The 14,408-nt window shown below is 40.0% G+C and overlaps 1 protein-coding gene and 1 non-coding gene across 2 annotated transcripts; both read left to right on the top strand.

Annotated features, from left to right (window-relative positions):
* Nucleotides 1-4,114: 4,114 nt before the first annotated feature.
* Nucleotides 4,115-9,781, top strand: zbtb2b (zinc finger and BTB domain containing 2b). The gene is made up of 3 exons (XM_005734484.2): nucleotides 4,115-4,559; nucleotides 7,632-7,812; nucleotides 8,120-9,781. The coding sequence occupies exons 2-3, from the start codon at nucleotides 7,640-7,642 to the stop codon at nucleotides 9,522-9,524; spliced, it is 1,578 nt and encodes a 525-aa protein (XP_005734541.1). The 5' UTR covers nucleotides 4,115-4,559; nucleotides 7,632-7,639; the 3' UTR covers nucleotides 9,525-9,781.
* Nucleotides 9,782-14,335: 4,554 nt separating this feature from the next.
* On the top strand, nucleotides 14,336-14,407 carry trnaq-cug (transfer RNA glutamine (anticodon CUG)). Its single transcript has one exon. It is a non-coding gene; the product is annotated as a tRNA-Gln (tRNA).
* Nucleotide 14,408: the final 1 nt, after the last annotated feature.

Genomic DNA, 14,408 nt, shown 5'->3' with positions numbered 1-14,408 from the left:
TGGTACGCCTGCCGAGTTGCATTGAGCTGCTGAGGTAGCACGCTGAGCATCACTTGTTGTCCAGGGCAACTATTGTCATGGAGACATTCATTCATCCTATTAGAAAAGGCCAAAGGGTTTTTGGCGGCAAAAGGGGAGGAGAAGTGGGCGGGGTTGGGTACTGCGGTTTCCATTGACTTCCTGTTTCTGACCCTTGTCAATTGTGGAAGAATAACAATGCATACAAGTGTCGTTTTTTAATGTGTAATATGTTTGCTTATATTAGTAAATATAGAATGTGGGCAAAAGGAGTTATGAATGGGTTATGTTATATATTAATGTGTTATATATGTTGTTTCTTCTTCCTTCTTAAAACCTTTACTAAATTCTACATCAATAACAACTAGCTGTGTTTTTCATTAGTTTGCCGGCCAACATGTGAAACAAAAACACGCACATGTAAAACATCGAATCTTTTTTGGCAACTTTCCTTTATTTAACCAGGTAAAAAACAAAACGTAATCCTTGCTCTTACAAGATAAAACTTGTTTATTTTTTTAAAGTTTAAGTCTGAACATGAAACAATTCAACTTAATATTTTTATATGAGATGGCGTAAATGTAAAAATTTATTTTTCAAGACAGATCTGGCCAAGAAGGCAGAGGAAATTGTACAGTTCTATGAGCATACTTTAATGACCAAAAATAACTTGATTGATTATAATGTGCACAGTAACACAGAGTCGGTGTCAAATGCAGAGACTTTATTTTATCTATGTAATATCTATCTAAACCACATTCACTACGGTGTATTTAATAATGTAAATAAAGATACTAACACATGAAAGACATGGAAAAAATCGGAAATCACTTTTCGGCAGACAAGCATTGACCGAAAAGTTTAGAGAAAAGTTGACCTACTGACACCCTTTTTAACGACTCCTTCATGTATAGCCAAGAAGGTTACGAAAATCAACCAATCAATGATTAACGAAAATGGAAAATGTAATTGGCAAGTAACAGAAGAGCAGTCAAACTAACAGCTAAAGAATACAAAATCTAATACGTTATTTTTTAGCTTGTGATACACATGACTCTGGTATGCCAAAAATAACAGGGTAACATGCACTGTATATGTCGTGTTTGATCAACTCCAGGAAAAAATACAACAAAATAAAACAAACAAAACATGGCAACAGAGTAGGCCTAATGACGTAAATTCGCGGTCGGTCCGTTTTTCTTTCTTTTTTTTTTGTGGGGTGGGGGGGATCCGGGCTTCCCCTTTTATGAGAAACATGGCCAACTGACTCTGCTATCACGATTACTGGCCTGGAGAGATGCGCATATCAATTAATTCAGGCGGTGCTTTCCCTTCTCTCAGATCATCCCCGCGGTCACTATGGGAACACGACCGGGCGGTTGTCAGGATGTCGGGGTCCTTGGGAGTGGGAGTCCAGCTGCGTCCACCTCCGCTGTTCATCTATCGCCGGCTTCCCATCCCCCCGCCGGGCCCCAGCCTGGCCGGATCTGTTTTTCTAAACCGAGAGAGCAGTGACTCACCACTCCGGTTTCAAAACAGGCCAAGGACGGGGGCAGGGCGGCAGTTAACGTTAAAGGCCTTGTTCAGCTGGGTGTTTCAGCTCCCCACACGCAGTCACGCCATGCATTACTTAACAGCAGGATTTCGTTTGTGCGACAAGCCCCTATAAACTGCAGGGACAGGCACAAATCTCACCATTCTCGTGTTAAAAGATACGTTACTGCAGCGCAGATGAATTAACCGGTAATAACTGCAAAGAATAAGTTGTTCTGAGAAAATTTAAGACAGATTAAGTCCATATAAACAAACGTGGGAAGGAGTACATTTATCCTAATGACACAGAATAAAGCTTGAATGTATTGATCCTCATTGTAAACAGTAACAGTGATCCAGTGGTTTACAGTTTATCTACTACATTCAGTACATCCCTGCCGTGCATCTTTCAGTAATCAAATATGCTTTTGTCCTTGACGTCCTCGTGGTCTTCATCCATGTTTTGCTTGTTAAATATTTTGAACCATCTATAAATCTACATTTTTATTAACCGAGTAGCTTAAGTAATGTTATGGCCAAGATTGTTTCTCCTTTTTTTTTTAACAGGACAAAGACTTAAAAGCCCTTACGTCCCACCTAATAGCCATTTTATCCCCTCCTTTGAATAGACTCCACCCAGCCTCCTGCAAAGCAAGCATTTTCAAAGAGCCACAACTTGCTTAGGTTCATCCTCCCTTGTGAACCCTGTGTCCTTAAATGTAGCTCAGTAATGGCAGGCCTTGGAAAAAAAAAGGTGTTTACACTGGGACAACATCCAGCAACTTGCTGATGACAACATCTGATGACAAAATATTGACATGACTCCAAAGTACACTCGTGAAAAGCTCCGCCTATACTTTCTGTGTCTCTGGTTTTGGTTAAAATTCAACTGAAACTACTTCCCCTTCACAAAACTTTTCAGAATAAGACTTCCAACATTTTGAGTTTCCCAATGCATTTGTTTGTTTTTTTCTTTTCTTTTTTTTGAGCTCACAAAGTAACAGCTGTAACTTAAAGCCCCCTCCTGAACTCTATACAAATTGATGTATTTTCAGAGTTTTCACATCACATAGTTGTAGGTGGAAAGTGTCTCGCCTATAACACGAGTTTAAGGTGCACACCGGTGAGCATGTCTGGTGACATCACAACCAAACCTGTTCCAAGAAGTAACTCTGCAACATATTTTTTAGCTTGCTTTGCTGGGAAACTTTCACTGATGTAGGGGACATCTTTTTATTGAGGAATTAAACTTTTGAAAATAAAAGAAACAGAAATGTTATAGTTGGTGTCCAAGTGATTGGGTGATACAAAGTTAATGAAATATTAGACCTTAACTGTGTTTGCCACTAGGAATTTACACATATAACACTGCCAAGGCAAGTTACCACTACAGAATACAGAGTACAGCGTTGGTTTCTTTGCTACTATTTGTACTCTTTTACAGATGTGGCAGGAAATTACTTTAGTTCCACAAATAAAAAAGAAGTGACAATAAATAGCCAGAATACTGATAAAATAAATAAATATAACATTACCCAAACATGTGACATGATATAGTCATATAGGAACCAAGTAGTTACCATAAAAAGAGAGTGTAGACTTTTAAGTTGTGTTACAGATCTACTTAATGTGATTCTTGAATTCTGAAATTCTGTTTTGCTGAAAGATAAAGGGATTTGTTTAAGAAACTGGAACCAAAACAGACCAACAGTCATCACAATCAGAATCAGCTTTATCGATCAAGTATATGAAATCAAACAAGGATTTGTGCTGTTCTTTTTTCTCTTTGTTCTCAATGTACTTAACAGAATAGACAAAAAGACAACAGCAACGTAACACAAACAATAACAACGTGTACAGTGTGTTTAGATTTATATTTGCAATGCAATGGTGCAGAGTGCAATAAATTGTGGAACAAATAACAGATGGATCACTAGTTATATATACAGTATATGCATGGAATATTGACAGTATTATGTATAATATAGAGACATGCACAGCAAAACAATATATACACCATGCTTTAGTTCAGCAGCAGGATTGTGGATGTTTGAGTTATATATAATTCATCATCATACAGTTAGGTTTTCAACTGCAATATAATTATTACTCGATTATAATCTAAACAGGTATATTAAGTATGGTGTCTTCTTCATAAAAGCGACCAGTTTTCTTATTCCAAAGAACAATGCAATTTTTTTAATAATCTGTGAATACATTTAATATTCTTATCTGATTTAAGAAATACTATAAAATTATTTAAGTGTTAAAGTTGTAAATAAAAATAAACAAATTAGTATTTCTCCCCTAATTATTATTACTGTTAAAAACAAAAGTAAAACCATAATGACCATTTAAACCTAGATATCTTAATTCGTCTTTTGAACCGTTATTTGATGTCTGCAACAGCCCCCGACATGCACGGTTGCGTTAGCCTAGCTTAAGTATCTCTATACTGCCCTTTAACTTGTTGAAAATCTACTTTAACCTTATATGCAAACATGAGACGACTGTGAGTAACGCAGTTTGTAATGTGGCCAAAAAGTCATGGCCAACACACAGAGACACTCACTGCCACAGTTTGGTTTTATGTTTACGTGTCGTTAACGGCAGCGGCACAATTATTAACTCGCAGACTGCGTGGAGCTGCTGGCTGTTTGTGTTCAACCTCTTCGGCCGACTGTCAAAAAAAAAAAGAAGAAAGCTGGCAAGCGGGGGTTGATCTCGCGGCGGTTACACAGTGCGGGAAATTAACGTTAACTCAAACGCCCCCTGCTCAACGGATTTTACAACGGCTGTTTTTGGCTGGCTTTTACCCACAGTCATGTGATTGTAACGTAAAACCCCTAACCGGAAAACACCGACGGACGACCCTCTCTCCGCTGCCAACGAATGCAGCGTTTACAAGGAACAGTTGAAGCTGCTGCGAGCCCAGAGGACGGACGAGTCTCCGGTAACAAACAAACAACGGCGACACGGCAAACTCCGCCAATTTAAGGAGCGCGCAGGTACGGTTGTTTTTAGCGACATACCAGCCAGTTTGTTTACTTGTATTGTAAAATTAGTGCGCTACTCGTGTGTGCTTCGGCTAATACTGTAATTGTCACGGGGAAGTTAAAAGAAACGCGTTCGTGACCAGCCCCATCCCCCTTGCGTCGCTCGCTCTCCTTCCTCGTATGTGTGTGTTGGCCGCGCGCGAGCGCGCACGTCCGTTTTCTCGCGCTAGCAATAGCAACCGAGAGAGACCTGAGGCAGGGGCAGGACTCAGTCCAAGCGCGCTTGTGTTGTACGCTCCGTCTGGGCTTCTTTATGTACTCGACGTATAATTTTCTGTTCTCTGTAATGAAATGCTTTATTTCTGTAGCGTGTTTACCTTCCTCGCATGCTTCCCTCATGGGCACTTGTACGGTGTATTTTTTTTGGAGAATCTCACTACGGAAGTAACTGTTCCACGTGTCTACATCACAGCGGGGGCGGTGCAACATTGTTACGAACAACTTAGTATTGATTAAGACGTACTCTATTGGCTTTCGAGTTGCTCGATTGCGGTTAAATAGTACTGTTATCTTACTAAATCGCGTAAGTGAAGCCCCAAATTAGACTGCTTTAAGAAAACAGGCGGATTCGGAGGCTCACCGCGATTTCTGGTGTTGCAGAAACCCGCAGCATATAGAAATAAATACTTTTGCAGTATCTATCTATCTATCTATCTATCTATCTATCTATCTATCTATCTATCTATAAGTGAAAAGGTTATTTATTAAGAAAGAGCAGTCAATTAATGACTGAAGATTCTGATACATTAATGATTTCTGGTTCTCTTGTGGGTTTAGCAGCTATTAAGGACAACATTTGCCTCTGTCGTGTTGCTTTTAGTTTTCCTGTGCTGCTTTGTAAACCGAAAACTAGTGAACATAAAATTAGATATATAACATACATGATGCATGTTACTGTACTCAAAAAGCAACTATGATGTTGTGATAGAGTAGGTACCCAGGATCAGGGCAACTATTAATAAGACCATTCATTGATTGTTAGGTATATAGCAGTGCTGTAAAGAGGACACGCAGCTGTAGCACACCTAGATAAAAATAACCTAGCAGTAAAATCATAAAAATTAGGATGTTCATTTTTTTTCTCCATTTATTTTAGAGACATGGTTTGGAGATGGTGGCGGTTTGGAATTGTGAGGTATTCTGAATAAAAAGCACAGATCGTCACTGACATAGATGGTGTAATATTGTGAGGTTAGATATTTAAGGTAGTGGGGCCCATCTTTACAGAGAAGAGCAGAAGAAATATAAACTGGAACCACAGATTGTTCTGTACTGTTATTTTAGCTTGTTAATGTCTAATGTATGATGACCAAATTAGGGCAAAATACTTTTTAAGAAAAGTTATTATTGATTGATTGAGCGATCATTCATTTCACCTGTAATTGACTGTAAGCTGTCTGTTGTGAATGAAGAAAAGTGAGCAATTTAGCATTGGTGGAGGTTGGATTTAGTGCTGAATTGTAATTCTAGCAAGGTGTATCTACCTAGTGTATATTAATATTACGTGTGACAGAATCAAAGGTGGTCTATATTATGATTTAGTCTTCTGAGCCTTCTGTGCCAGTTTTTATTGCAGAAACTCTAGCATGTTCCTGGTGTGCTGCAATGCCAGCTTCTTTGCACTCTGACCTCTGAAGCAGATGTGCGGAGGGCTTTTGAATGTTTTTTTGTGGTGCTACACATTCTGATCTGTATGAGAAGTTAAGTGGTGAGGTGTCCCTTATTGTCTGCTTGCGTGATGTGGAGAACTGTTGTAGCAAGGAGATCCACATGGTTATCTACTGAACAGGGCTAGAACCAGTTTGTCTTAGGAATGTGTGTCGACACCCATAACCCTGGTCATGTGATCGCCCAAAGCCCTCTCAGTCCTCCGGTGACCTAGGGTCAGCAAAAGCTCATCTCATTGGTTAGGTGAAGCCGCAGAGCTCAGAAATGCTCCTTGAGTTTGAATTCCCAGGACTTACCCAGAACTGAGTGCTTCAAAAAGTTAATTGTACACAGACAAGAGCTGCAGATATAGTATATAACAGTTAGTGCACTTTCACCGTAGGACACAGTTTTTAAAAGAGCTCAAATGTGTTATTCAGACCTGAAAATTATATGTGGTTGTCTCCTCCAACTTTTAAAGGCTCAAACATCGTGGAAAACATAACATTAATTTAAAAAGCATGCAATTTCTACCTACCAGGATGTCATTTGAGGCCCTTTGACTAAATTTTTTTGTGTCAATGTTTGTTTGTAGTATGGTGATATAATTTTTAATTTCTCCATTAAATATTCTGAGTGGAAACCTTTTTCAGAATTATGTATTAATTAAAAAAAGGTTTTTGTATATGTTCCTCTCTCACACATCTAGTAGATGAGTTTCCTGTTATAGGAATTTAAATGCAATTTAAAGGTGTATTTTTGTTAAAATATACCTGGATATATATATCCATCACCATAGAAACACAGCCTTTGTTAGACATTTTGCAATTTTCATGATTAGGTTTTGTTGTTTTCTCATCAGCTCAGGGTAGCGTTTTTGAGACTGCCATTAGAAGTCAGTTAGGGACTCTGAGTACAAAGCTAGTTTGAAAACTTCAAAGGCAGCCAGTCAGTCTGGATAAAATTGATTAAAAGTGTCTGGTCTCTGAAGTTCATTCAGAACAAGAATATTTTTTCCATGCGTCTGATGTTCTGGATGAAATTTAAATAAGAAGCCAACTTGTTTTTCCCACGTCTACCAATGTACAACACTCAATATCCACAGGAGTTCAATACAGTTAGCCACTCAGATTAAGATGTTTGGATTTGCTAAATCATACCTTTGATAAGCATGCGTTTCTGTGAATTATTGCTTGAGAAATGATCTCCAGTGTCACTAAATGATTCTTTATGGTTGCGTCAAGTTAGCCTTTACAGGGTCGTTAGATCTCCACCGTCAGCCTAACTCTTTGTGGTCACAATACACTCTGGTCTGCTTCCAGACAGGAAACTTACTGTCGCTTGTGTCTGTGTGTGTTTTTGTGCGTCTTTGTGCAGGTTGAAGAATGGAGTTGGCCAACCATGGTCTTATCCTGCTGCAGCAGCTTAACGCTCAGAGAGAGTTTGGCTTCCTGTGCGATTGCACCGTGGCTATAGGAGATGTCTTCTTCAAAGCCCACAAAGCTGTCCTCGCTGCCTTCTCCAACTACTTTAGAATGCTCTTCATTCACCAAGACAGGTATAGCGGGAGAGTACTAATAGTTGTATCAGAGAAATAGCTCAGAAGTCCCTCAGTGATGACAATTTGCATTCAAACAGAATAATGCAGATGTAAAATGAAAAAACAACAACAACAAAAAAGTGATAAACAACTTGTTACAGGTTTTTAATTATTCAGACATCAGGAGTCCTCGCTTGAATCTGTTGTCTTTCCTGCTGAAAACTGAAACTTGTTGCAGCATTTTGCTGTTGCTTTTTTTTTTTTTTTTTTTAAATCTCAGGTATCACATTTGATGTTAACTGACCACATTCTGTATGTATTTTAGTGACTGTGTGCGTCTTAAGGCTACGGACATACAGCCAGATATCTTCAGCTACCTCCTCAACCTGATGTACACAGGCAAACTTGCCCCACAGCTCATAGACCCTGCACGACTGGAGCAGGGGGTCAGATTCCTGCACGCCTATCCACTCCTGCAGGAGGCAAGCCAGTCTGTGTATTCCCACCCCGAGCAAAGCATCAACCTCTCAACCTCTCTCTATGGCATCCAGATCTCTGACCAACAGGTTGCGCTGTCGGCCAGACTGCCCAGTCGGCAGAATCTCTCTTCACCCTTTGATACCGAGCAGGGGAGCTCAGAAGGAAAGTATCCAGCCACGCCGCCTACTAGTTCATACACAAATTCCTTACCACCAAAGCAAGCTTCCTCACCCCCAGATATGGAGGCTTCAACTAGTGGTGCAAAGCCTATGGTTGAGGACGGGGTAATGGATATCCTAAGTCCGGACGGTTCGTCAGCAGGTGCCATCCTCCATGTAAAGCCCAGCATAATGAAGCGGAGTTCCTCCTTTAGGAAGCATTACTCCTGCCATCTCTGCAGGAGTCGATTTACCCAGAGAAGTCTCCTGCGAGAGCACCTCCTGCAGCACACACAGGCTCTTCAGCAGACCTCGACTGCGCCCAGCAATTCACTCTCACCTGTCATAACTAAAGAGCACGGCTTACCAGCTGAGGGAGTTCTAAAGGGAAACAAGGCTGGGTCAAGTGGCTCGGTTGCACCGACAGCGGTCGAGATCATTAGCGACAGTGAGCAAACCCCTGTTTCAGGTACCAATTCAGACTCTCCTCGAGCAGAGGTGTCCACTTCCAGCTGGGGAGTGGGAGGGTTAAATTCTCAGGCCGATACGCCTCCTCCTTCAGATATCGCGGACATCGACAACCTGGAGAACACAGACGTGGACCGGGAAGTGAAGCGACGGAAGTACGAGTGCTCCACTTGTGGCCGCAAGTTTATTCAGAAGAGCCACTGGCGCGAACACATGTACATCCACACAGGAAAGCCTTTCAAATGCAGCACTTGTGGCAAGAGCTTTTGCCGTGCAAACCAGGCAGCCCGGCACGTGTGCTTAAACCAGGGGGCCGACACATACACCATGGTGGACCGGCAGAGTATGGAGCTGTGCGCTGCAGGTGACGACAGCAACCAGATGGAGGCGATGTTTATGGGCTCATCGAAGCCTTACAAGTGTAACATTTGTGCAACTACGTTCTCTAGCCCCAATGAGGTGATCAGACATCTGTGTTTCACCCAAGGGGGATTAGTGGGGCTGCAGGGAAACTCAGGTGCGCTGCTCCCACGTGAAGAATTTTCCAAAGATGAAGGCTCAGATTTGTCCAACTCTGTTACCCCACTAGAACCCATGAAGACTGAGGAAATCCTCGTAGAATAGTGCCAAGGCTTGTGCTTCTGTCCTGTTTTTGAAAAAAAAAAAAACAAGTGTGTTATCTAAATTATGTTCAATAGGTAAGCTAAAGGTGAAGATAGTCAGGTGACGTATGTTTGAGGCTCTCTTAAACTTTATTTTTTTAAAGGTGCAGTGTTTAGGCTCGATAAAACAATGTTTAAAGTAAATACGCTTGCTCTGTTTGGAAGAAAATCAAATACGTGACATTTGGCTTGAGGCTTGACTACCACTGTTTTGTGATATCATTTAATTGTTAGCGCACATTGGTATTATATCTGACATGTTAGGGTGTACCACACTCTCATGAGCTACTATTGTGGTGAGGCAGTTTCTTCTCTATAAAAGGAAGAGGAAGCCGAGGCAGTTCCGGAGGAGACAGCATGTTGCAAGATGAGTTGCCTGTGCTAAATTTGTGAGAGGTGCAAAGTTCTAACAATTCCTCTGGACGTGCACAGTAGAGTCGCTTCTACATGTCCATAAATGAGAGGCTGATTTCACAGATCAGGCATAAGAATTTCCGGCTAAAAGCACACAAACCTGAGACAATCTGCGCTCTTATTTAAGTAGATTCTTAATATGCATCAAACTACATTTGTCTTCCATTAGTCTACTTGTGAGGGCTCGGCAGATTGAACACCTCGACATGTAATCATTAATTCTCAGCAACGATTTAGTTTCCTTTCTGTTCTGCGGACTGTGGTTGAGGTTCCTGCGTCAGTCCTGTCACGCCACATTAAAGCACAATTTCTTTTCGTAATACGTGTTTGGCCACTGAGGAAAAAGTCACAGGGAACACATTTCATCTGTCTACAGTTGTGCTGCTTTGATTCGACTCATCTTTCTTGCTGTGTGTGAGTGTGTGAGACATTGTATAACTTTTTAATAACTAGGTTCTGATTTGAAGAAGCAATATGATCCATTCAGACACGCATACCTAGATGGAAGGCTGTCCTGTACAATATTTTACATCTTGTCTTTACAGTTAGCCTGGGTCATCTTCTAAAAATCCTTATAATATTTGTTTGTAACGCTTTTATTATTATTTTATATACTCTGCTATACTTACAAAGACTACATTGTATTGAAAAGATTTATGTATACTAGTTGAAAAATCGCTTTTCAAAAACACACACATAAGGATGACCGTGATAAATATCTTTCTTCAAAAATTAGGCTGTAATTTAAAAATTAGGTTTTAAGCCTCCTTAACTTGCCAACTTAGTGCTCACTGTTGATATATTTTAAAAATCATTTTGTGAAAAGGGAATTTATTTGGGAAGTTGAAGGGTTGTTTTGTTTTTTAGTTGTTTGTTTTCTATTCTTTAGTTCTGTCCACATTAGAAAAAATTAGTGGCACCAGCAATTGTGATTCATAGAAAAACTTTGGGCTTGTTCAAGCTGACAGTGGGATATAGGAAGAGTTTTGATTAACATGAAGTTTGCAAGATATGCGAAGTAACAGGGTTATGTAATTATATGGAATTATAAAATGTACTTTTCACCAATTCTTTGGGATATCCAAACACTTTGTATGTACTACTGATGACTGGAACTTGTGAGACATCTTTTGAATAAGTGTGGAATAAATGTGAAGCTAGGAAAAGTTTTTACTCCTTACATAATTTCTCATCCTCGAGTATAATAAGCTCCACTGCTGTAAATTAAATGATAAAGTTGTTAACAAGCGTATATTTTCATTTCTCTATTTCAGAACTGAACTTTATTTTAACTGTGATTAAAAATCTACTCGTAGAAATATCTTTAATTTGTTCTTCTCTTTTTTTTTTTTTAAGTATTGCAATGAAGTCAGTGCAGGGCGACGTGTAAACATGTCTCTCCAAGAGGAAATTACTTGTTACAAAATTGCGTTTTTTACTTTACTTTTAATAGAATCTGTGCTTCCAAATGTCTCCAGTTTACTCCAGTTTTTCCCGTATTCTCTTTTAAAGTATTTCCATACCATTTCTCAAGAGGGTACAAAAACAGAAGCATACTGCACGTACTGTTATCTTGCTCCATGACACAGTATAGTTGTGGTGGTAGTAGAGATGAATTTAACAATTTAGAAATATGGGGAGAAACTACAACTGCCAACTAAGGCACACAAAAGTTACACTGCCCGTGTTGTAAATGCATTATTTTAGTAATTAATGAAAATGCTAAAAATGCTCATCTCTAGTGTGTTTAACATGCTTAGTCTGTTGATAGAGCAGTTTTCTTTTACCCCTCAGCTTAAAATTTGCTTCCATCTGTTTTTCCTTCCTGAGTAGCAGAAAGCAGTTGTTGCTTTGATGCAGTTAGTCCACCCATGAGCTAGATGGAGCTGTTTCTCCTTGCTCAGCCTGAATGAAGGGGAACGCTTTCAAACTTAAACAGTTAATTTATACCGATCTGACTGTGTCGTTGCCAATGACATAAACGACCTATTTTGCCAGGAGTTGTCTTCATGTCAAGTTTAGTTATCATAAAAGCACAAATGTCTGTGAATATGTACTAGTGCAAATGTTCAGTCTTCTAACAGGGAGCGGTTCTTGCATGACTGTCTCAAGGGAGGCAGTTGAAATGCTGTACTACTGACTTTTATTTCTCTGAGCTACATTGATGTACAGAAAAATGCACAGCTTAAAAAAAAAGGAGAAAAAAAGATTAACCCTCCCCAAGGTTGAAATTGTGCTTTAGACACATCGGTCTTGTAACTGAATGGATGTGTTTGTGTCTCAGGAAGATGAAATTTTTTGTCTTTTCCGTTTGCTGGTTTTGAGATGATAATTTCACTGAGGACTCCCCCCAACCTAACCCATGAAACCTGACTGCAAACAATGTTAGTCCCCCCCAGTGCCCATCAGACATCTACTGTGATCAATCTGTATTCTCAGGAATGTGAGTAACTTTTCTGTATAAACTTTTTTTTTTCCTGTGAAGCAAGAACAATAAAAACATTTCTTTTTGATGATTTTGTCTTGTTTTCCCCACCAGCAGAACTTCTGGATGACACATTTTATGTCACTACTACTGATTTACCAGAAATGCATAATCATCCAAGTCCCAAGAAAGGATGTGTCATTTTCAGTGAGAAACGCTTTGTGAAACATCCAAGTGATAAAACATGTCGCTCGCTGAAAACGCCACATCCAGATGAACAGAATGAACTTTCTGGGGTTCCATTGTAGAAGATTTGAATAAGAATTTTTAACTGTAGACTTGTTACCACTGATTTTAAGTCCAGTTCTTGTGTAATTTCACAAGAAATTACACAAGAAACCCAGAAATTACTGTGGCGCCTCTGTCAGTGCACCCCAGGGCAGCTGTGGCTACAATGTAGCTGCCATCACCAGTGTGTGAATGACTGAATGTAGTGTAAAGCGCTTTGGGGTCCTTAGGGACTAGAAAAGCGCTATACAAATGCAGGCCATTTGATTTGAATACTTCAGTCTTTTCTCCCAGTTTTCCTTCAAAAAGGGCTTCATGCCAGCCACCTTTTTACTAAGATCACTTCTGATAAGGCTTCAATGAACATTGGAGGGATCAACTGAAGAGCCAGATGCATGTCTCAGTCGTCTAGTTTTTATATGTAGTCTTCTTTAGTCCTCTGCTTGTCAAACATCCTCATTTTTTTAAGGACATTCTGCACACCATGCTGAGATATACCACAGTTTAGCTTATAGCTCTTTGGGAATCACCTTGTTTGTGCAAACATGCTGTTTTATGTCTGTCAAACTGTGTTATATCTGGTATTTTTCATAGATTCGGGTAAAGAAATTAGACCAAAGTGTGTGGTTTTGTGACAGGCTGCTAGTAAAGTGTCTAAAGATGGAGTTTAAACTTGGTTCTTTGCCAAGTTGTCTGTTATGCCCCTTTATGATTGAATGATTGGTGGTTACTGTAAGTGGTTTGCTTAACAAACTAACTAAACCTGTGGACCTAGAATCCAGTGATCTGAATTCAAAAATTGGTGAGACCTGCTTTTTGGAGGTGAAACCATTTGGCATGTCTTCTCTGGCACACCAGAACTGTGCTACAATTGTGTTTTCAGTGAGAGGTGTATAAAATCAAGCAGATAACCATGACCTCTGTCTTTACAAATACTTGTCAATCACTATGTGGTGCTAAAGAGCTGTCTGAAATTCAGTTGTACACCACACAAAGTTACTCGGTGGGGTGTCTGAGTGCTGAGTTGTGCTTGTGCGTAATAGTCACAAACACTCTCCTGACTCACTGACTCCACATCTCTAAACCTCCTCTGACTTTAACTTCAGCATGAAAACTGGGAACTGCGAGCTCCCTCTTTGGATGTCATCACATTGACATTTTTCATTTTTTATCATGAATACCATCTCATTGTTGAAACTCACTTTTGGCTGGGCCTTGACCTCATCTGTGCTCTTCTGTGTTGTGCCATCCGCTTCGCCAGAGGTTGTAGATAGGTAGGCAAATCTACACATATCATATTATTGTGAAGATGAGCGTACTCCCTAAAATCCTCTACTTATTTCAGAATATCCCTCTACCAGTACCTGTAGGTCTTTTTCTTAACTTAAAGAAAATTATTACCAATTTTATTTGGCAAAATCATCGCCATCGGCTTCGGTTAACTCTGTTATATCTGCCATTTGACAGGGATGGGCTTAAGGGTCCTAACTTTCAGTGGTACTATTGGGCTGCACAATTGCGCATGAGGATATACTATTTCTCATCTGATCCACCTCCGGCATGGGTTTAGATGGAACCAGTCTTACTTAATTCAGAATACTTTTTGGCAGGTTGCCACGACCTGACAGTATGAACACTACAGCAGGGGTTCCATGGTGTAATGGTTAGCACTCTGGACTCTGAATCCAGCGATCCGAGTTCAAATCTCGGTGGGACCTG

This window comes from Pundamilia nyererei, unplaced genomic scaffold (assembly GCF_000239375.1).
Source record: "Pundamilia nyererei isolate P.nyererei 1_Seehausen unplaced genomic scaffold, PunNye1.0 scaffold00058, whole genome shotgun sequence".
NCBI lineage: Eukaryota > Metazoa > Chordata > Actinopteri > Cichliformes > Cichlidae > Pundamilia > Pundamilia nyererei.
The sequence above is the reverse complement of the archived record's forward strand: the minus strand, read 5'-3'. Positions and strand labels throughout refer to the sequence as shown.